The sequence below is a fragment of the Coregonus lavaretus genome, assembly GCF_964263955.1.
Source record: "Coregonus lavaretus genome assembly, chromosome: 16".
NCBI lineage: Eukaryota > Metazoa > Chordata > Actinopteri > Salmoniformes > Salmonidae > Coregonus > Coregonus lavaretus.
This window is the reverse complement of record NC_140003.1, coordinates 26,741,281-26,765,175: the sequence shown is the minus strand read 5'-3', so window position 1 is coordinate 26,765,175 and position 23,895 is coordinate 26,741,281. Positions and strand designations below refer to the sequence as shown.

The following is a 23,895-nucleotide window of genomic DNA, read 5'->3' as shown; positions in this document are numbered from 1 at the left end:
AGATGTTGCTTCAATATATCCACATAATTATCCTTCCTCATGATGCCATCTATTTTGTGAAGTGCACCAGTAGCTCCTGCAGCAAAGCAACCCCACAGCATGATGCTGCCACCCCCGTGCTTCACGGTTGGGATGGTGTTCTTCGGCTTGCAAGCCACCCCCTTTTTCCTCCAAACATAACAATGGTCATTATGGCCAAACAGTTCTATTTTTGTTTCATCAGACCAGAGGACATTTCTACAAAAAGTACGATCTTTGTGCAGTTGCAAACTGTAGTCTGGCTTTTTTTATGGCGGTTTTGGAGCAGTGGCTTCTTCCTTGCTGAGCGGCCTTTCAGGTTATGTCGATATAAGACTCGTTTTACTGTGGATATAGATACTTTTGTACCTGTTTCCTCCAGCATCTTCACAAGGTCCTTTGCTGTTGTTCTGGGATTGATTTGCACCAAAGTACGTTCATCTCTAGGAGACAGACAGACAGATTATTTCACTTATAATTCACTGTATCACAATTCCAGTGGGTCAGCACCTCCTTCCTGAGCGGTATGATGGCTGCGTGGTCCCATGGTGTTTATACTTGGGTACTATTGTTTGTACAGATGAACGTGGTACCTTCAGGAGTTTGGAAATTGCTCCCAAGGATGAACAAGACTTGTGGAGGTCTACAATTATTTTTCTGATGTCTTGGCTGATTTCTTTAGATTTTCTCATGATGTCAAGCAAAGAGGAACTGAGTTTGAAGGTAGTCCTTGAAATACATCCACAGGTACACCTCCAATTTATTCAAATGATGTGAATTAGCCTATCAGAAGCTTCTAAAGCCAATACATCATTTTCTGGAATTTTCCAAGCTGTTTAAAGGCACAGTCAACTTAGTGTATGTAAACTTCTGACACACTGGAATTGTGATACAGTGAATTTTAAGTGAAATAATCTGTCTGTAAACAATTGTTGGAAAAATTACTTGTGTCATGCACAAAGTAGATGTCCGAACCGACTTGCCAAAACTATAGTTTGTTAAAAAAAAATTGTGGAGTGGTTGAAAAACAAGTTTTAATGACTCCAACCTAAGTGTATGTAAACTTCCGACTTCAACTGTATATAAGTCAATCCTTGTCCTTGCATCTCTGCCCTGTACATTGCAGCAGATCTGCTCTGTGTGCATGCATTGAAATGGTATACCTATAAAATGTTCAGGGGGCCCTATGGAACATCATTTTTTAAATCTTTCTCTGAGAGTTGTGTTGCATTTAAGCCCTATTCACTCCTCTCTTGACCCCCAGCAACCGCAAAACGAACAAAAGCGCTGACATTTAAAAGGGGAGAAAATCGTGCCTGTGCTTAGTTGCAGAAATTATTTTTTCTCTTTCTTTCTTTTCCAGGGGGGTGTCTCCTTTCAGCAGCCTCAACGAGGGACGGGTAGCTAGGTTCAGTGAAGTCACAGACAGTCTATCTATTGTGGTATTTACATATATTTCCTGTTTTCACTTCAACTCTTGGCAGCTGTGCATCCGTTTCTGTCAGACCACGGCTGTCTGTATTCCTGCATCCCCAAACCTACCTCCCAGCTTAAACCCACAGCTCTCCCCAACATCTCAACCTCTCTCTCTCTCTCTCTCTCTCTCTCTCTCTCCCCCTTCCCAATAATACAGTAACAAGCATAGCAACCCTGCAGCTGTACTTTGCTCCACCAAAACATCTCCTTCTCTCACTTTTTCTCCTCTTATCAGGTGCACTAATTGCGCTCCTTTCTCACATCTCTCCTTTCTCTGTGTCTGTCTGTCTGTCTGTCTGTCTGCCTGCCTGCAGCACTGCCAATCACCCTTCACACCTCTGCAGGACACCGCCTCCCATCCCCTTTAGTTAGTGTGTGTTTGCAGCCACAAGAGAATAAGCAACTAGTTGTGTTGCTGATGGACTTTCACATGCTGTTCCTAACTGAAGTGTGTGCATACAGCGAATATAACCACACCTATATAAAACCCTTCAATGGAAGAGGCTGAGTCCGCATGTGTGTATGTGTGTGTGGTGGTGACAATTAAGACAGTGATGGGCCTCAACATCGTGTTCTAACCGGACAACCCTATAAATGGTAGAACCAAGTCAAATCAGCATTAAGGTCATAGCGGGTGAGGGCTCAAAAGCCAACTGCTCTGACCAGCTCCAGCTAGCTGTTTTTACATGTCTGTCTGTCTGAATGTCTCTCTTTCTCTCTCTCTTGCCTTCTCTGTCTGTATCTCTCTTTCTGTCTGTCTCTCTATCTCACGATCTCTATCTCACGATCTCTGTCTCTCTGCCTGTACCTACCTACCTGCCTGCCTGCCTGCCTGCCTGCCTGCCTGCCTGCCTGCCTGCCTGCCTGCCTGCCTGCCTGTCTGTCTGTCTGTCTGTCTGTCTGCCTGCCTGCCTGCCTGCCTGCCTGCCTGCCTGCCTGCCTGCCTGCCTGCCTGCCTGTCTGTCTGTCTGTCTGTCTGTCTGTCTGTCTGTCTGTCTGTCTGTCTGTCTGTCTATCTATCTATCTATCTATCTATCTATCTATCTATCTATCTATCTATCTATCTATCTATCTATCTGTGTCTGTCTGTCTGTCTGTCTGTCTGTCTGTCTGTCTGTCTGTCTGTCTGTCTGTCTGTCTGTCTGTCTGTCTGTCTGTCTGTCTATCTATCTATCTATCTATCTATCTATCTATCTATCTATCTATCTATCTATCTATCTATCTATCTATCTATCTATCTATCTATCTATCTATCTATCTATCTATCTATCATCATCTCTCTCTCTCTGTGTCGGCCTGTCTGTCTGTCTGTCTGTCTGTCTGTCTGTCTGTCTGTCTGTCTGTCTGTCTGTCTGTCTGTCTGTCTGTCTGTCTGTCTGTCTGTCTGTCTGTCTGTCTGTCTGTCTGTCTGTCTGTCTGTCTGTCTGTCTGTCTGTCTGTCTGTCTGTCTGTCTGTCTGTCTGTCTGTCTGTCTGTCTGTCTGTCTGTCTGTCTGTCTGTCTGTCTCTCTCAATTCAATTCAATTCAATGGGCTTTATTGGCATGGGAAACAATGTTTACATCTCTCTCTCTCTCTCTCTCTCTCTCTCTCTCTCTCTCTCTCACACACACACACACACACACACACACACACACACACACACACACACACACACATACAAGCACACACACACACACACACACTCCCTCTCTCTGTATGTTGTTTGGCCCACAGCAGAGGAAGGAAGGTGGAAGTTCCGCCACATCCAACATCCTCCCCACATGTAGCTCTCCACCCTCTCTTTGAGCTGCCTGACCACAAACCAGCCCAACATTACGCAGAGGCCTTTGCACTGACATCAGGACTTTGCATTGTTGCTTTATCCTATCCCTAACGCTAGATACACAAACTCTCCCATGGAGTGGTTGGAGCACAGGGTGAGTCGCAGACTAGTGCAGCACCCCTGGAGCAGTTTAGGGTTCGGGTTAAGCCCTTGCTTAAGGGCACAGTGGCAGGAGCTGGTGGCTTGGACACTATAAGTAGTACAATACCCAGCTTAAATGTACACATTTCACTGACCAGCTGTGTGATGGGTTCTTTGTTAAACAATGATAGTCCTGTGAGAACAGACAACTGTTTCCTGTGTAATCCAGTGTAGCGCCAGACAACTGCCTACACCTGTGGAGCTGGATTCCCCTAACAACACTCCAACACTCCCCAGACCTTACAGCTCCTGTCTGGAGGCCCCTCCCTGAACTACTCCATATCCTTACTGACATGGCTCTGACACTGTGCTGTGACATCACATCAGTCAATCACTGCACTGAACCTTGTGGGGACATACAATTCAGTCCTATTCAAAATCCTATTTTCCCTAACCCCTAACCCTAACCCGTACCCTTACCTCAACCCTAACCTTATCCCTAACCCTTCTGGTCCCCACAAGTATAGTTAAACATGTCCACACACACACACACACACACACACACACACACACACACACACACACACACACAGAGAGTGGTACAGTAAGTTTAGCCATAGAACCCTTTTTGGTTCTTGCACCATTTCTCTAGCAGTGTAAAGCCTGTTGCTGCATTGTCTTGTGATGTGTGCTGGGTGTGTATTGGCGCGAGAGAGTGATGGCGTAGCAGACCAGCCCTAACATCCCCATGGCCAGGCAGGAAAAACAGGAATAGGAGTCACCAGGTAGAGATTGCACAACTACAGAGTGGCTATATATGGGCTTAAGATATCAGGAACCTCCTACTGTAACATCAAACTCACAGGACTGGGCACAAACCTGTTGAATCAACGTTGTTTCAACGTAATTTGTCAATGTATGTGAAGTGGAATCTATGTGGAAAATTTTTTGTATATAAAAAAGTCATCAACATTACACCTAAAACTGTTGTTTTGAGGGTGACATTTGAACCACAGGATTATGTCATCATGGTAACCAAATTTCAACATAGACAAACCTTAATATATGTTGATCTATAGTCAGGCAGCATCTCCTACTGGAAGTTGATCTATCTAAAGCTACCCTTTGGTCTCCCATCCAGAGTTTTAACCAAGCCCTGCTTAGCTATGATATTTGTCGCTGACTATTACCAATGTGCTATCGTGAGTATTATTGTTGATTTCCACTTAAAAACAAAATCATTTCAAAGGATAGGTTTAACAGAGCAAATGAAATGTGACCATACTTTAACACTCATATCATCAATGATGCATACTATTTAGACCTATATAGCATTTGCAAAGTCATCAACAGCTATTGTTTAAATTCAACCCAAGATTCAACTAAACATAGACAGTACATAGGCCTAGGGTTTCAAACTCAGGTTGATTTCAAATTTAATTATATTTAGTGATATCAAATTGTGTTTGGTTGTCAACCCAACCAAATATCAACATTTGAAGGAAAACTTGTCTGTCGGCCTTGCATTAAAGAACATAATTGGTTAAAGAAAACTGTGATAAATAAAAAAGTATACCAGTTTAATTTAAGGACCAAAGGATTGACAGCCGTCCCATATAGATTGCAAAATAGTTGGGAAGAGATTTTTGACGTACCGATCCCATGGCATAGTGTTTATGGACTGATATGCAAAACGACACCGGATTCAAAACTTAGAATCTTTCAATTTAAATTATTATATAAAATTCTTGCTACCAATAGAATGTTATTTATATGGGGGATACAATCTTCCCAGCTCTGCAGATTTTGCTGCGAAGAGACAGAATCATTAGATCATTTGTTTTGGTACTGTCCATTTGTAGCTTGTTTTTGGACACAGGTCCAGGAATGGCTAAAGGATTGCAATATTTACCTGGAGCTAACCTTGCAGATAGCATTACTGGGTGATCTGAAAAGTCATAGTCAATCGATCAATAATATAATAATACTTTTAGCAAAAATGTTTATTTTCAATTTACAATCTGTAGAAACAATGAGAATAGAAAGGTTCAGAACTTTTGTAAAACATCACAGTACAGTTAAAATATATGGCAAATAGAAATCCTATATGGATGGTGTTAAGAGATAGATGGGTGGTGTTGAATGGAGTTGAAGGATGGGACTAATAACAACTAACAACAAGATAACTAATAATGTAAGCATACTGTGTCCATAATAAGTATATAGGTTGTAGGGAGCTTTTGTGAAAGAGCACAGTTATTAAGATATGGCATATAGAAGCAAACCGGATGGACATCATGAAAATGATCGGAAAGGTTGAGAGTAGAAGAAGTTCAGGAGAAAAAACTAACAAAATATAATTATTGTAAAATTGACTGTGTCCATAAAATGTACATAGTACGTATAAGCTGGAAGTATAGGCCTAAGCATTGTTGTTCACTAGTTTACTCCAATTAGGGAAAGGGTGGTGGGGTTGGAAAGTAATTTAAAGGATACGTATGTGTATGTATGTATGTATGTATGTATGTATGTATGTATGTATGTATGTGTGTATATGTGTCACGAACGTTGAGAGACGGGTCAGACCAAGGTGCAGCGTGAAAAGCGTACATGTTTATTTAACTCAATAAACATAAACAAAACAAAAAACAACGTAACGTGAAGTCCTACGGCTATACACATACAAGCCTAAACACGGAACAAGATCCCACCACTAAGGTAGGCAAACAGGCTACTTAAGTATGATTCCCAATCAGAGACAATGAGCGACAGCTGTCTCTGACTGGGAATCACACCCGGCCAAACATAGAAACACCACATCAAGATCCTAAACATAGAAATTCTAACATAGAGTTTCACACCCTGACCAAACTACCTAGAGAATAACAGTCTCTCCAGGTCAGGGCTTGACAGTACCCCCCCCCCCAAAGGTGCGTACTCCGGCCGCACCAACCTGACTCATAAGGAGAGGGTCCGGGTGGGCATTCCACCTCGGAGGCGGATCCGGCTCCGGGCGTGACGACCTCTCCCTCTCTGCCTCCCCGTTGCGCCCCTGGTCTGGTATGGACCTCGGCGCGATGCTTCCTGTCTCCTTCCTCTCACGATGCACCAAGCCCTGTCTGGACCCTGGTGTGGGAAACCCCGAACCTGGAGAGGGCGGACATCTGGACCTGGATCGGCAATCCCCCCACGATGCACCAAGCCCTGTCTGGACCCTGGTGTGGGGGACCCCAAACCTGGAGAGGGGCTGACGTCTGGGCCTGGATCGGCAATCCCCCCACGATGCACCAAGCCCTTTCTGGACCCTGGTGTGGGAGACCCCGAACCTGGAGAGGGGCTGACGTCTGTACCTGGATCGGCAATCCTCCCGCGATGCACCAAGCCCTGTCTGGACCCTGGTGTGGGAGACCCCGACCCTGGAGAGGGGCTGACTTCTGGGTCTGGACTGGAGCCGCTGACCGGAGCTGAACTGGACCCCGGTAGAGCGGACTGCTCTGGCTCCGGAGTGGAACCGCTGACCGGAGCTGGACTAGGCACCGGTGGAGCGGACTGCTCTGGCTCCGGAGTGGATCCGCTGACCGGAGCTGGACTAGGCACCGGTGGAGCGGACTGCTCTGGCCCCAGAGTGGAACCGCTGACCGGAGCTGGACCGGGCACCGGTGGATGGACTGCTCTGGCTCCGGAGTGGATCCTCTGACAGGAGCTGGACTGGGCACTGGTGGAGCGGACTGCTCTGACCCCGGAGTGGAACCGCTGACCGGAGCTGGACTGAACCCCAGTGGAGCGGAATGCTCTGACTCCGGAATGGAGCCGCTGACAGGAGCTGGACTAGGCACCGGTGGAGCGGACTGCTCTGGCTCCGGAGTGGAGCAGCTGACCGTTGCTGGACCAGGCACTGGTGGAACAGGCCGGGCCGGACTGGGGACACGCACCACAGATCTGGTGCGAGGAGCAGGAATGGGCCGGGCCGGACTGGAGACACGCACCACTGGCCTGGTGCGGGGAGCAGGTACGGGGCGTACCGGGCTGGCGACATGCACCACTGGTCTGGTGCGAGGAGCAGGAACGGGCCGGGCCGGACTGGAGACACGCACCACTGGACTGGTGCGGGGCGCAGGTATGGGGCATACCGGGCTGGCGACACGCACCACTGGTCTTGTGCGGGGAGCAGGTACAGGGCTTACCGGGCTGGTGAGGCGCACTGGTGACACAGTGCGTAGAACCGGAGCAGGATATACTGGACCGTGAAGGCGTACTGGAGGTCTGGAGTGTACAGCTGGCACAACCCGTCCTGGCTGGATGCCCACTCTCGCACGACATGTGCGGGGCGCTGGCACAGGACGCACTGGGCTGAGCATGCGCACTGGCGACACAGTGCGTATCTCCGCATACTTAGGTTCCTCTATGAACACACGCTCGTTCTGTTGGCTGACCAGCTCCTCTCTCCTTGCCTCCACTACTTCCTTCTCCCTTTGAGCCTCCTGTAGCGCCTCCCTCTGAACGGATACCTCCTGCTCCCTCTGATCTAACAGCCCCCGTAATGTGGTGGCCTCATCTCTCAGACTCGATCCGCAGGTCTTGGAGGACCTCTAGAATAGCGGCCTCCTGCTGCCTCGTCGTCCACCCCGTGAGCCCCCCCCAAAATGTTTTATTGGGGCTGCTTCTCGGGGTTCCTCTTCGACCGGCACCGTTGATGTCGCCGTTGATCCTCTCCTACCCGGGCTTCCTCCTTCATTGCCCTACCGTAACGGACGGCCTCCTTCTCGGTGATCTTCCCCCAACCGAGGAGGACATCTACCAACGTGGCCTCCTGCTGTGTCCCGGGTGTTTGCTCCTCCTGGCCACGCTGCTTGGTCCTTTTGTGGTGGGATCTTCTGTCACGAACGTTGAGAGACGGGTCAGACCAAGGTGCAGCGTGAAAAGCGTACATGTTTATTTAACTCAATAAACATAAACAAAACAAGAAACAACGTAACGTGAAGTCCTACGGCTATACACATACAAGCCTAAACACGGAACAAGATCCCACCACTAAGGTAGGCAAACAGGCTACTTAAGTATGATTCCCAATCAGAGACAATGAGCGACAGCTGTCTCTGACTGGGAATCACACCCGGCCAAACATAGAAACACCACATCTAGATCCTAAACATAGAAATTCTAACATAGAGTTTCACACCCTGACCAAACTACCTAGAGAATAACAGTCTCTCCAGGTCAGGGCTTGACAATATGTGTGTATGTACAGTATATATGCATATGCATGTATATATGTATATATATATATATATATATACAGTGGGGAAAAAAAGTATTTAGTCAGCCACCAATTGTGCAAGTTCTCCCACTTAAAAAGATGAGAGAGGCCTGTAATTTTAATCATAGGTACACGTCAACTATGACAGACAAAATGAGAAAAACAAATCCAGAAAATCACATTGTAGGATTTTTAATGAATTTATTTGCAAATCATGGTGGAAAATAAGTATTTGGTCAATAACAAAAGTTTCTCAATACTTTGTTGTATACCCTTTGTTGGCAATGACACAGGTCAAACGTTTTCTGTAAGTCTTCACAAGGTTTTCACACACTGTTGCTGGTATTTTGGCCCATTCCTCCATGCAGATCTCCTCTAGAGCAGTGATGTTTTGGGGCTGTCGCTGGGCAACACGGACTTTCAACTCCCTCCAAAGATTTCTATGGGGTTGAGATCTGGAGACTGGCTAGGCCACTCCAGGACCTTGAAATGCTTCTTACTAAGCCACTCCTTCGTTGCCCGGGCGGTGTGTTTGGGATCACTGTCATGCTGAAAGACCCAGCCACGTTTCATCTTCAATGCCCTTGCTGATGGAAGGAGGTTTTCACTCAAAATCTCATCATACATGGCCCCATTCATTCTTTCCTTTACACGGATCAGTCGTCCTGGTCCCTTTGCAGAAAAACAGCCCCAAAGCATGATGTTTCCACCCCCATGCTTCACAGTAGATATGGTGTTCTTTGGATGCAACTCAGCATTCTTTGTCCTCCAAACACGACGAGTTGAGTTTTTACCAAAAAGTTATATTTTGGTTTCATATGACCATATGACATTCTCCCAATCCTCTTCTGGATCATCCAAATGCACTCTAGCAAACTTCAGACGGGCCTGGACATGTACTGGCTTAAGCAGGGGGACACGTCTCGCACTGCAGGATTTGAGTCCCTAGCGGCGTAGTGTGTTACTGATGGTAGACTTTGTTACTTTGGTCCCAGCTCTCTGCAGGTCATTCACTAGGTCCCCCTGTGTGGTTCTGGGATTTTTGCTCACCGTTCTTGTGATCATTTTGACCCCACGGGGTGAGATCTTGCGTGGAGCCCCAGATCGAGGGAGATTATCAGTGGTCTTGTATGTCTTCCATTTCCTAATAATTGCTCCCACAGTTGATTTCTTCAAACCAAGCTGCTTACCTATTGCAGATTCAGTCTTCCCAGCCTGGTGCAGGTCTACAATTTTGTTTCTGGTGTCCTTTGACAGCTCTTTGGTCTTGGCCATAGTGGAGTTTGGAGTGTGACTGTTTGAGGTTGTGGACAGGTGTCTTTTATACTGATAACAAGTTCAAACAGGTGCCATTAATACAGGTAACAAGTGGAGGACAGAGGAGCCTCTTAAAGAAGAAGTTACAGGTCTGTGAGAGCAAGAAATCTTGCTTGTTTGTAGGTGAACAAATACTTATTTTCCACCATAATTAGCAAATAAATTCATAAAAAATCCTACAATGTGATTTTCTGGATTTTTTTCCTCCATTTGTCTGTCATAGTTGACGTGTACCTATGATGAAAATTACAGGCCTCTCTCATCTTTTTAAGTGGGAGAACTTGCACAATTGGTGGCTGACTAAATACTTTTTTTCCCCACTGTAAATATATATATATATATATATATATATATAAAACATGGGGGATTGGAAGTGATGCAGACAATTACATTGATGGAAGTTACAATCTATCTGCAATATTAAGCTGATCTACACCCTAAAAAAAAAGAAAAAAAAAGAAAAACATTTGAAGGATATGTATTGTCTGCTCGCATAGTTCCATCTCTGCCACTAAGTCTGACTTTAATTCCAGTTTGTCTACAAATTAAGAATTTATATGTTGGATTCACATTTCCATCTCAACCGAAAATCAAAGTTAAAGAATAGGAATAAATCAAATCAAACTTTATTTAAAGTGCATTTAAAGTTTGATTTGATTTAGTCCTATTCTTTAACTTAATGTTTGATTGAGATGGAGACGTGAATCTAACATATACACTGAACAAAAATATAAACGCAACATGCTACAATTTCAAATTTTAAACTCCGATTTTACTGGGTTACAGTTCATTTAAGGAAATCAGTCAATTGAAATAAATTCATTAGGCCCTAATCTATGGATTTCACATGACTGGGAATACAGATATGCATCTGTTGGTCACAAATACCTTTAAAAAGAAGGTAGGGTCGTGGATCAGAAAACCAGTCAGTATCTGGTGTGACCCCCATTTGCCTCATGCAGCATGACACATCTCCTTCGCTTAGAGTTGATCAGGCTGCATTTGCCTCATGCAGTGCGACACATCTCCTTCACATAGAGTTGATCAGGCTGTTGATTGTGGCCTGTGGCATGTTGTCCCACTCCTCTTCGATGGCTGTGTGAAGTTGCTGGATATTGGCGGGAACTGGAACAATCAGTCGTACACGTCGATCCAGAGCATCCCACACATGCTCAATGGGTGACATGTCTGGTGAGTATGCATGCCATGGATGAACTGGGACATTTTGTGTACAGATCCTTGCGACATGCGGCCGTGCATTATAATGCTGAAACATGATGTGATGGCAGCAGAAGAATGGCATAACATTGGGTCCCAATATCTCGTCACGGTATCTCTGTGCATTCAAATTGCCATCAATAAACTACGATTGTGTTTGTTGTCCGTAGCTTATGCCTGCCCAAACCATAACCCCACCGCCACCATGGGGTACTCTGTTCACAACATTGACATCAGCAAACTGCTTGCCCACACGACGCCATACACGCTACGCTGTTTTCCTCTGTCTGCTACAGTTGAAACCGGGATTCATCCGTGAAGAGCACAATTCTCCAGCGTGCCAGTGGCCATCGAAGGTGAGCATTCGCTCACTGAAGTCGGTTACGACGCCGAACTGCAGTCAGGTTAAGACCCTGGTGAGGACGATGAGCACGCAGATGAGCTTCCCTGTGCAGAAATTCTTAGTCTCAGAAGATCCTGCAGGTGAAGAAGCCGGATGTGGAGGTCCTGGGCTGGCGTGGTTACACGTGGACTGCGGTTGTGAGACCGATTGGACGCAATGACAAATTCTCTAAAAAGATGTTGGAGGTGGCTTATAGTAGAGAAATTAACATTCAATTATCTGGCAACAGCTCTGCTGGACATTCCTGCAGTCAGCATGTCAATTGCATGCTCCCTCAAAACTTGAGACATCTGTGACATTGTGTTGTGTGACAAAACTGCACATTTTAGAGTGGCTTTTTACAAGATGCACCTGTGTAATGATCATGCTGTTTAATCAGCTTCTTGATATGCCACACCTGTCAGGTGGCTGGATTATCTTGGCAAAGGAGAAATGCTCACTAACAGGGATGTAAACACATTTATGCACACATTTTTTTTTTGCCTTTTGTGTGTATGGAACATTTCGGGGATCTTTTATTTCAGCTTGTGAAACACTTTACATGTTGCGTTTATGTTTTTGTTCAGTGTACATTATTAATTTGTAGACAAACTGGAATTAAAGCCAGATTAAATCAGTGACACAGATGGAACTATCCAAGCAGAAGATACATCTCCTTCAAATGTTGATATTTGGTTGCATTGACAACCAAACACAATTCAATATCAGTTTTGAAATACAATAAATAGTATATTAACTTGTTGACAAGTAAACAAATTATATGTTGGATTCACATCTCCAACTCAACCAAAAATAAAAGTTGAAGAATGGGAGTAAGCCAGTGGCTCAGATCGACCTATCCAAGCAGTATATAGGCCTACATCTACTTCACATTTTGATATTCGGTTGAGTGCTCATTCAGGATTGCGGAGGAGGGCTTCAGTAGTGTTACTGTGCTGCCTGACTTGGTGAACTGTTATTGGGTTGTCTCTGTCAGATCTTGGCCGAGCCTGACCAGAGCACAACTGTGTGTGAATAGCTGCTGTGTCCCCAACACCTCTGAACAACACTTACAGTATCTTCACACTGGATCTGCCGCATGTTGCCCAAACACACTTTAATAACTCCACCTACATGTACACATTGCCTCACTGGCTGGTGTGCCCCCGCACATTGACTATGTGCCGGTGCCCCCTGTATATAGCCTCGCTGTCACGCCCTGATCTAGAGAACTCTTGTTGGTTGGTTCAGGGTGTGAGTTTCAGATTGAGATCTATGTGATTATATTCTATGTTGGAGATCTAGTATGTGTATGTCTAGGTTTGGCCGGGTGTGATTCCCAATCAGAGGCAGCTGTCGCTCGTTGTCTCTGATTGGGTATCATACTTAGGTAGCCTGGTTGCCTACCTTAGTTGTGGGATCTTGTTTGTGTTCCTGTAAGGCTTGTTGTGTATATAGCCCATAGGACGTCACGTTTTCGTTGTTTTGTTATTTTGTCAAGTGTTTATTCGTCTTAATAAACATGTACGCATACCACGCTGCACCTTGGTCTGACCCGTCACTCAAGGAATGTGACAGAAGATCCCACCGTAAAAGGACCAAGCAGCATGCCCAGAAAGAGCAAACGCCTGGGACTCAATTGGAGGTAACCTTGGTAGATGTCCTCCTCGGTTGGGGGAAAATTACTGAGGAGGAGGCCGTCCGTTACCGGGAGGCAATGAAGGAAAGTGTAGCCGATGAAGGACCCTGGGTGAAGGAAGAAGCCCGGGTAGGAGAGGATCAACGGCGACATCAACGGTGCCGGCCGAGGAGGAAGCCCGAGAGGCAGCCCCAAGAACATTTTTTGGGGGGGCTAAAGGGGTGGTCGGGGATCGAGAGAGAAGAGCCTCGACCATTACACCCGTGGGGGTTCCAGGTGGAGTCTCTACAACCATGGGAGCAGGAATGGGAGCAGTTTTACAAAGAGGAGTCGGAGGAAGACGACGACGATTAATTTCTGTTCCCTCACTTGTGGGGGCTCCCGGAGGGGGATTGGCAGTGGAGAGAGAAGGACTGGAACAGTCGTGGATCTCCAACGCCAGTTCCCAGCCCGGTACGCCCCGTGCCTGCTCCCCGCACCAAACCAGTGGTGCGTGTATCCAGTCCGGCACGGCCCGTGCCTGCTCTTTGCACCAAACCAGTGGTGTGTGTCTCCAGTCTGGCACGACCCATGCCTGCTCCTCGCACCAGACCAGTGCTGCGTGTTCCCAGTCCAGCTCCGGTCAGCGGCTCCACTCCGGAGCCAGAGCAGTCCGTTCCACCGGGGTCTAGTCCATCTTTGGTCAGCTGCTCCACTCCGGAGCCAGAGCAGTCCGCTCCACCGGTGCCCAATCCAGCTCCGGTCAGCGGCTCCACTCCGGAACCAGAGCAGTCCGCTCCACCGGTGCTAGTCCAGCTCCAGTTAGCGGTTCCACTCCGGAGCCAGGGCAGTCCGCTCCACCGGGGTCAAGTTCAGCTCCGGTCAGTGGCTCCACTCCGGAGCCAGAGCAGTCCGCTCCACCGGTGCCCAATCCAGCTCCGGTCAGCGGATCCACTCCGGAGCCAGAGCTGTCCGCTCCACCGGTGCCTAGTCCAGCTCTGGTCAACGGCTCCACTCCGGAGCCAGAGCAGTCCGCTCCACCGGGGTCCAGTTCAGCTCCGGTCAGCGGCTCCACTCCAGGCCCAGACGTCAGCCCCTCTCCAGGGTCGGGGCCTCCCACACCAGGGTCCAGACAGGGCTTGGTGCATCGTGGGAGGAAGGAGAGGGGAAGCATCACGCCGAGGTCCAGACCAGACCAGGGGTGCAACGGGGAGGCAGAGAGGGAGAGGCCGGAGCCGCCTCCGAGGCTGAATGCCCACCCGGACCCTCCCCTACTGAGTCAGGTTGGTGCGGCCGGAGTACGCACCTTTGGGGGGGTGGGGGGGGGGGGGGGTACTGTCACGCCCTGATCTAGAGAACTCTTGTTGGTTGGGTCAGGGTGTGAGTTACAGATTGAGATCTATGTGATTATATTATATGTTGGAGATCTAGTATGTGTATGTCTAGGTTTGGCCGGGTGTGATTCCCAATCAGAGGCAGCTGTTGCTCGTTGTCTCTGATTGGGGATCATACTTAGGTAGCCTGGTTGCCTACCTTAGTTGTGGGATCTTGTTTGTGTTCCTGTTAGGCTTGTTGTGTGTATAGGCCATAGGACTTCACGTTTTTGTTGTTTTGTTATTTTGTCAAGTGTTTATTCATCTTAATAAACATGTACGCATACCACGCTGCACCTTGGTCTGACCCGTCTCTCAACGAACGTGACACTCGCTATTGTTATTTTACTATTGTTATTTTACTGCTGCTCTTTAATTAATATTATTATTATTGTTAATTTTTTTAGGGTATTCTTTCTTAAAACTGCATTTTTGGTTAAGGGCTTGTAAGTAAGGTATTCGGCGCATATGGCAAATAAAATGTGATTTGATTTGTGGGGAGACACCACACCTTGATTGTATAAAAAAAGTGTACAGACTCTGTTGTATCACATAAATAATCATTGTGTCAAATGTGTTGTACAGCAGTTGTACAACTTGAGTGGGAACAGGGTGTGAGAGAGAGACAGTCCTACTGGGTCACAAGTGAGGACCAAGAATTGGTCACATCTTTTTACAATCCTGTGTCCTCATTTACTGTGTCCTCATTTGTATGTGTATATACTGTATTTTAACATACAAACAGGTAATACCTTGCTTCATGATATTCAACTAGTACATATTGTAAAAATCTTTACATCCATATCAGTAAAATCAATACTTTAATAGTGGGAAGCCCATGCCTTATAAACATATATTTAGCTATTTACAGCACAGTATCTTCATCTCATGTCAAGGATATTGGAAACAGACTTCAGTAGCAACATTGGTTTTGTTAATACCTCAATATTCTCTTGAGGTTTTAGAATTTTGTAACATTTGTAACATCATCAAATCCATCCAATTCAGAGTTTGACCTATAAATGAAAGCAATTAATAAGCAATACTGTATCATATATAGAACTAAAGGAGTAAGATTCCTTAAGAGATGTATATATTTTTAAATGAACATAATTTGAAGCTGTAAACATGCTTGTATACTAGCAGAGTGGCTGGTGTTTCTATCAACAATGTAAATGTGTAACTTAAATGATTGTGATACAATTAAAGACATTGTAAAAGTAAAAGAAAAAAGCAATATCCCAAATTATGATTTTGAGATTTTGTTGATACAGAAATTATGTATTCCAAGATGTATTGGAAGAAATACAACAGTCTATAGAAGTACATAGATTACAAATACCTGAGACCCCCACATGATAATAATTTCAACATCAGTGCGTATCTGTGCACATTACTAACCCGTTTTAATATAGTGCCAGAATATACACCATTCATATTATGTATACAGAAGTACCCAGCAACCCTCACTTTTACCAGTATTGTTAGTTAGCACTTGTTATTTAAGAATAATAAAAAACTGCATTTTTACACAACTATTCAAATTTGACATTTACCAAGAAAAATTGAAATCCAGTGCAATTTTTAGTACATATAAAATTCATCACAACCGAGAGCGTCACTAATTCCACTTCAAGTATGCTCTTCATCTAGGAGTGTGGAGTCTGTCAATAAGATCATTTCTTCTTTGTGTTCATATAGGCTCATATAAATGCATTTATAGGTTGCAGCCTCCAGATATATTTACACACGATGCTTCAACATTATATTTATCACTCTTTAACAAGGTTGTACAGTACTTATAGAGGTAAGACGGCTCATACAGCAGAGAGACTGTAGCTCCATCAACAACCCACTGGGCGCACACTGGTTGAATCAACATTGTTTCCACGTCATTTCAATGAACCAACATGGAATAGACATTGAATTGACGCCTGTGCCCAGTGGGAAAGCACTTTATGAGCTAAGGCCTTTACATACACACATACAGATGAAATGTAGGATCTTAATTTGAGCCAGTTTGCTACAGCAGGATAATAATCCTGCAGCAGCAGGAAATGTTAATTATTATGTGGATTATAATGAATGGACATGTTTGTAGGGGTTGACACATTTTCCGTAAGGGAAAAACAAGTCTGAAATTTCTAAGTGGAAATTACAAACTTCAGAAGCCTTTTTAAACCTCAAATACACTACAAGTTTGAAATTTCCTACATTGCAGGAAAGTTCTCCTGCAACAGGGTGAGGTGAACAAATTAAGATCCTACATCTGTAGTAAAAAAAACTGAAAAATAAATGTAAATATACAATATCAATCTCACTTTCACAGACAATAATCGTTTTTTTTTCTTCCCGGTCCGGTAGTCTGACTTTTTGTTATGTCGAACATTTTTCAGAAGTCTAATCTTGGTGCTCACATGGTCTCCCTCAATTGATGTACGCACGAGACAAATCAGAATATAGTAAGATTATCTACAATGACAAGTAAAACATATAACGGCTCTGCAGCAATTATTTCATAACAGATAGTAAAGCAATAGTGTGCACTTTCCTACAGGTGGGCTGACATATGTTTTTCAAATATTCTAAAACTATTTGTTAGCATCCATGCTTGCTTCATAAAGAATAGTAATGATTCTGGATTTGCTTAGAAAAACAATAGGCGGACATACAGTAGATTGAAGACAGTTATAACATAGAATAGGCCTATACCGGTGCATTAGAACATCTATAGAAAGATTAATTATCAAAGATAAAGGTGTGAGTAAATACAAAAATAGGGGCTTTCATTTAAAAAGAATAATGCATTGAGGGAATGCAGAATGCATGTAATAGCTACTACAATAGTTAAAAGATGTAAACAGATACCATTGCCAATACTTTACAGTAACAATAAGCTGTTGCAATAAAAGTACAGTATGTCTTTAGAAATATTAACAGAAATAAGCTGGCACTTTGATTAGGAAGGTTACATACCACATAACATACAGGAAGGAGTGAATAAGTTTGAACTGAACAGTGAACTGAGCCTGGCCATATGCACATAGGGCCATTCCTATGGCCAAAGACCATCAGGACAAAAGACAGTGGCAATTCAAAATATGGTACATGCTGCATAATAAACAGATCAACAGCGACATTACATACTTTGCCAGCAAAATATTTGTTATCTAAAGAGCAGCATGTACATTGTCTTACGCATTTGTCCAAGTACACCTAGATGATCATATTTGATTCTAAAAAGGCTTTTAGTAAACCCTAAACCACACTGCTATCTATCTACTTAACAGTACCAGTGCATCAGCTTAATTGTACTGGGCTCAATCCCTTCCACATCACATTCACATCCAATGTACAGCAGGGTTGGTATCAACTCCATTCAAATAAACTGCTAATCCAAATTCCAATTTTCCTCATAGCTTTTTTTTTAATTGACTGAATTGAAATGGCTTTGTTTCCAACCCAGGAGTACAGTAGAGCTCATGCACTGACATGGCGCTTGCAGAAAGCAGCCTGTTTCCTATAAGACACATGAGTGGGGCAAAGGCAAGCTGCGAGCTGGAGATTTGAAGTTACTATTGAACCATCAAAACAGGGATTGGCTCATCCCTTCCCGTCTTCCCCATCCCTCAAGGCATCAGGCTGCTAGTGAAAGAACAGGTTTAGGGAGGAGGTGGGTTGCAGTGCAGTGTTTTTCCTTTCCTTTCCTCTGTGAAGTGCTGTGAAACTGAGAAGGTTACAGGAACTGTTCCACAGAAAGCAGATATTTAGCTAGGGTATTGAACGAAACAATAAAAAAATCTGTAGACAATGTTTGAAAAGGTAAATCATGAATACCTTTCTCTCTCTCTCTCTCTCTCTCTCTCTCTCTCTCTCTCTCTCTCTCTCTCTCTCTCTCTCTCTTTCTCCCTCTCTCTCTCTCTCTCTCTCTCTCTCTCTCTCTCTCTCGCTCTCTCTCTCTCTCGCCCTCTCTCTCTCTCTCTCTCTCTCTCTCTCTCGCTCTCTCTCTCGCTCTGTCTCTCTCTGTCTCTTTCTCCCTCTCCCTCACTTTCTTGCACATTTCAATTTTTTTGACTCTCTCTCCTTGTCTTTATTTGTCTTTCTCCCTTTCTTTCTTTCTTTCTCGCTCTCTCCTTCTCTCTCACTTCTTCCTTTCCCTCTGCAGAAAATGTAATTATTTAATGTGACTAGTGTGACAACACACCTGTACAGTTAGCCGTTAGAAAGACAGAGAACATGTACAGTATCTTGCAAGAAATCATGTAAGAAATAATATTATATTCTAAAGTATGGTTCAGTTGGTGGGGTCAGGGAAAGCCCCCTTGATAAGTTGAGACCTTACATGGCAGTCTGTGTGACAACAAACAAGTCCAACAGTACATTATTCAGCAAGAAAGGAACAGTGAAAATACTTATAAAACTATAATATAACTACTCACAGTATTAGCTGCTCTGTGACAATCTGAGACACACCATGACAAAACTGTCTAGGTGTACTACTTCTTTGTGATTTTTTTCACTTAAAGAAAATCCCTCACATGAGATATATATCTCAACCTCAAATTTTTTAAAACACCTTGAAAAATAAAAATGTGTATTTGGCCCAGACCTTCATATATTAGTTTGGAATGATATATAGCTAGTATCATTATGCTGCAGCAAATGTTGGTTACATTTCTCTCTCCTGGTTGGTTGCATTGACCACACACAGTTATCTCAACATCACTGTGCTGAGGTGGGATGGGGGGGGGGCAGGGGTGGCTCCTGTCCTGTCCAGCCCTCTAGTTGAAGGTGTGTTCCCCGCGGATGATGTGAGATGAGAACTCATAGCGGTCCTTACTGCGGTGGCCACAGATGTTGCACTCCAGCGGGTCCCTGTAACCATGACAACCCATGTGGATGGTGTACATGACATGGTCCAGGAAGAGAACGCGGCAGTGTTCACACTGGAATACCCTCATCTCCCGCCCCTCTCGCCCAAACACACGCACCCCTTCCCGACTCATAGGCCTCTCTGCCGCCCCTCCCTGGGCCATCTCAGCCACGCCTCGCCCCTCCTCTCTGCCGCCGTATGCTGGGCTGGATCTGGGACGGTGGTGGGGGTTGTTCCAGTGGTAACCCAGCCTATCCTGTGGGCTGCTCCGGGCGGAGTCAGCCGAGTCTAGCCCACTGTTGCTAGGAGACTCTTTTTCCTCTCTGGTACCCTGGGGGTGGTGCTGCTTGGGTCTGGTAAGGGCGATCGGCCCGTTGGAGGAGGGATGGAAGTCAGGGGGAGGAGGGGGCAGAGGTGAAGGATGAGGTGGGGCGTTGCGGCTACCCGGTCGGTCCATACGCAGCTCTGGCCCAAGAGGGTAGACGTGGTGGAAGAGGGGGTTGACCATGGGTACCACCTCAGCCATAGAAAGGGACGGCTGTGGACGGTGGGGACCATGGGGGTGGGGGTGGTGGACCAGGGGCCTCGGGGAGTCAGAGCCCAGGTAAGAGATGGCGTTGTTGATAGCCTGGTCCATCATGTGAGCCTGCATCAGCTCTGCCTCTTTCTCATACTTCAGACCCATCTCATAGCTCAGCTCCGGGTAACTGTAGCGCATCATCTTCTCACCTGCAGAGCACAGCTTGCATATTACCACAATGAAACTCACATATGCATAAGCTCACCGTAGGAGAAATTGTCCAGTCGAATGACATCACTGGATAGTACAGAATACATACAACTGTAACTCTATAGCATATGAAAGAGTGCCTTAATTTTGTGTGCGTCTAACCTTTCCATTTTTAATAAGCTAAGCATTACCAAAGTACACTTCCTTTTCTCTTGCTTTCATCTTATTGTATTTTCTCTTGTGTTGTTTAATAGTGGAAAGCCCCATCCATCTGAATGCACTGTTTAACCCCTCCAAAACAGGGATGCGGTGAGCTGTTTTGCTCTTCTCTCGATAAGAGCTATTGCAGAGATACAGGTGTAACAAACCACAGAGTGAAAAACATGTCCTCGTCTCTCTCATCCGCTCTCTGTGTCTCACTCTATCTCTTCTTCTCTATCTAATAGTGCAGTAAATAATAAAAACAAAATAATTGTCTTCAGCACTAAAATGCAAAAATTGGCGGTTATATGCCAACAAAATGTTTACAACACTGTAACAATTGTTTCGTAATACAAAACAAATGTATTTATTAATGTATTTCAATAATTATCAAAAATGTTAAAATTAAAAATGAAAAAGATTGAGAAATATTCAGAGTGGAACAACTGGATCTGAAATTTGAAATTGTACATTAATCCAACAAAAGTGTGCAGTATGTGAATAGTGTCTTAATTTCTACCGTTTAGTCAAGGTCATCTGTTAGTTGCTGAACAACAGTATCTGGTTTCAATGTACCTCTGCCCAGGCACGCAATTCAATTCATTTTTTGCATGCATACACTCATTCTGTTGCAGTTCTGTTAAACTGAACATAACAAATAAACAGTCGAAACTGTAGACTGAATTTAATCCAACAGAACAGGTCAAATTCAATCCCAAAATGGGATTAACTAAATACCCTACTGATACCCTTAATACCATAATTATGAAAATTACATAATTATTATTCTAAAGAAAAATTACAAAATATACAATAATTATCTAACCTACTATTAATAATTGTGAGTTAGGGGTCCTTACGGTGAACACATTATGGTGCCCCCAGACAGGAAGTGATGCAATGATGCTTACCCACAAACTTCTGTGGAGTGGTGCTCTTCCTCTTCCCTACGTTACTCTGCAGTTTCTCAATGACAGGTGGCCGGTTTAATGTTGCCATGGCAGCGGCCTCTACCAGGGGCCTCTGCTCTTTAGGGACCTCACCTGGGGGTCAGGAGTCAGAGCATGAGAGTGTGTGAGTGTGTGTGAGGTCTGCGCCAAGGCTTGTAGGTAGTAGGTGGCTGGTGTGTAAAAGTAACATAAGTAGAGTTCACAGGGTACTCACACAAACCATAAAAAGGAAGGAGGAAGAGAAGCTAAAATTATCTTTAATTTAACTCCATACCTAAATTATAAATGATAAATGATAAAAGGTTCAAGTGCAAGGTGTAGAAAAGGTGCCAAAGAAAAAGCAAATGTTTCTGAGTCCATGCCATCAACAGAGATACCATATAGCAGGTCTCTGTACCAGAGCAGGACATTCACACTCACCTGGATAAGGCCCAGTGTTGGAGGTGGGATCCATGCCAGCACTCTGAAGGTAGTTATGGCAGCGCTCTTTATGCTCCTCCAATGACGTCCTCTGTTTGTAGCTCCGCCCACAGTAGTCACACTTGTGTGGTTTACCCACTAAATTAGAGAAATGACATCAAAGGAAAAAACTATTAATTTAATTCATTCATCAACTCACATAAACAGACAGGTAACGTAATTCTATTTGAACTCTCTAGGAGGTTTTAGTAAACACATAGAACCCGTGGAGAACACAGAAACTAGAGCAGGGCTATGAGCTCATGGAGTCATAATTGTTCCATTAGTGGGATCCCACACACCATCATTGCCAACCAGACAGAGAAGGTGTGGGCAGGCGAGATATACCAAGACACTCGAATACACACATTTGCCTTTCATACGCCCTGGAACAACTGTTAAAACCTACAACTCTTCCGGGAGCCCATCACTACTACTACGGTGCATAACTCAATTGGCCTGCTGTACACAGACACAGATACACTCTGCATCCCGTTGTAGAAGGAAAATAACTCTAACGTCAGACCTAAACAACATATCTGTTTCTCCTCAGCAGCTGGAGGTGGGGAGTGATTCATGCTTCCAGTTCCATTCAGATGGGGTCTATGCTGGTGAGACTGGCCAAAATCTCCTCTAGCTTTCCCCTAGAGAAGATCGATCCATTGATCCTTCCTTCCATCCTCCCTTCCTTCCAATCTTCCTTCATTCATTTATTAATTGTCCTTCAATCATTCACTCATGAATGAATTACTCATGAATGAATTAATACAATTGGCAACCAAAGGCTGAAACTACTGAAGAGTACTAATCAAAGTCTTCTGTAGTAGAAACAAGGCTCTGAAAGTCCTCAGAATGAGTCATAAAGGGGGAACAGTGGTCCAGACGACACCAAGCAGTGGCCCAGACACTGGCACAAAATAGGTGCCGTTCACATGAGAAAATGTACTAGCACCAGAGGTTACTAGAAACTACCTGACCTGTTACTGTGGGAATAACATGTTTCAGTCTGACAAGTACTTTGAAAGTAAGACACAGATACGCTTATGTAACATTTCACTAAGTCTATCAGAACATATTGATATTTGGACATATTGGTGAGTGGGTGAACGTCTGGTTTACATTTTTCAAGCTGATCTCAAAAACTTGATTGTGGAAAAAATCTGACTGTGTAGGTTACTTGTCTTGTGGTCTGTGAATGCCAATTGGTTTAGTGTATTTGAAACTGTGGTTCATGAGTAAGCTTTATACTAGCAATGGCATCATCATGTAATTTACAGGTCATGATCATCATCATTACAGAACACTTGCCCTATTTTACTTATGAGTCTCTCCTTATGTAGCCTAATATAATGTCACTGTAATTGAAAAACACCATGAACTGTCTGTCTGCTCCAATGATCTCAGCCACAGCACCTGCTAACTGTAGCCAGCCGGATTGGGCAGTCACACTTTCATATTGGAATAGGCAACACACAAACACACACACACACACACACACACACACACACACACACACACACACACACACACACACACACACACACACACACACACACACACACACACACATTTTATTATATTACTCATTAGCAAAACCTCTGGCCTTTTGCTGATTTTGGATGTATCACAAAAATCCCACTTTCAGCAGCTATTCTTGAACATGCAAATAGCCTCATCTCTCTCTGCCTTCAGACACAGTTGGCTGCATCCAGTTGGGTGATAAACAGGAACCTATCTCAGAAACGTATTGTTGTCTCATGTAATGTAAAAAAATGAGTGAGCCTATCACTCCTAATGTTGCACCTTAAACACCTTCAAGATTAACCATTTGCACACATTTGCATAGCAATTCAAATAATTATTTGATTCACATTTAACAATGTGTTTGGGGATGGGTTTAGATACAACACAGTCCATGTAGTGCCACTCTGTGTCTTGACAGTGACACGGAAAAGTATATTCTTGTCTTGCACATCGGATTGTGCAATACATGAAAGCGTTCACCTGTCGCTGTCTCTCTCTCTCTGTTTCTCTGTCTCTCTCCCCACTCAATCTATCTCTCCACACCTAACCTCCCTCTCTCGTCACTGGGGGCAGGGAGAGAGAGGGAGAGAGAGAG

The 23,895-nt window shown here is 44.6% G+C and overlaps 1 protein-coding gene across 1 annotated transcript in view; it reads right to left on the bottom strand.

Moving 5' to 3' along the window:
• Window positions 1–18,635: 18,635 nt before the first annotated feature.
• The window catches only part of ikzf2 (IKAROS family zinc finger 2), a 30,215-nt gene continuing 24,955 nt past the window's right edge, over window positions 18,636–23,895 (bottom strand). The window contains exons 6-8 of the mRNA XM_084179532.1: window positions 21,738–21,875; window positions 21,279–21,410; window positions 18,636–20,165 (exon numbers count right to left, since the gene is read on the bottom strand). Coding sequence (XP_084035658.1) covers window positions 19,345–20,165; window positions 21,279–21,410; window positions 21,738–21,875 — 1,091 coding nt within the window. The 3' untranslated portion in view covers window positions 18,636–19,344. The remainder of the gene's footprint in view (window positions 20,166–21,278; window positions 21,411–21,737; window positions 21,876–23,895) is intronic.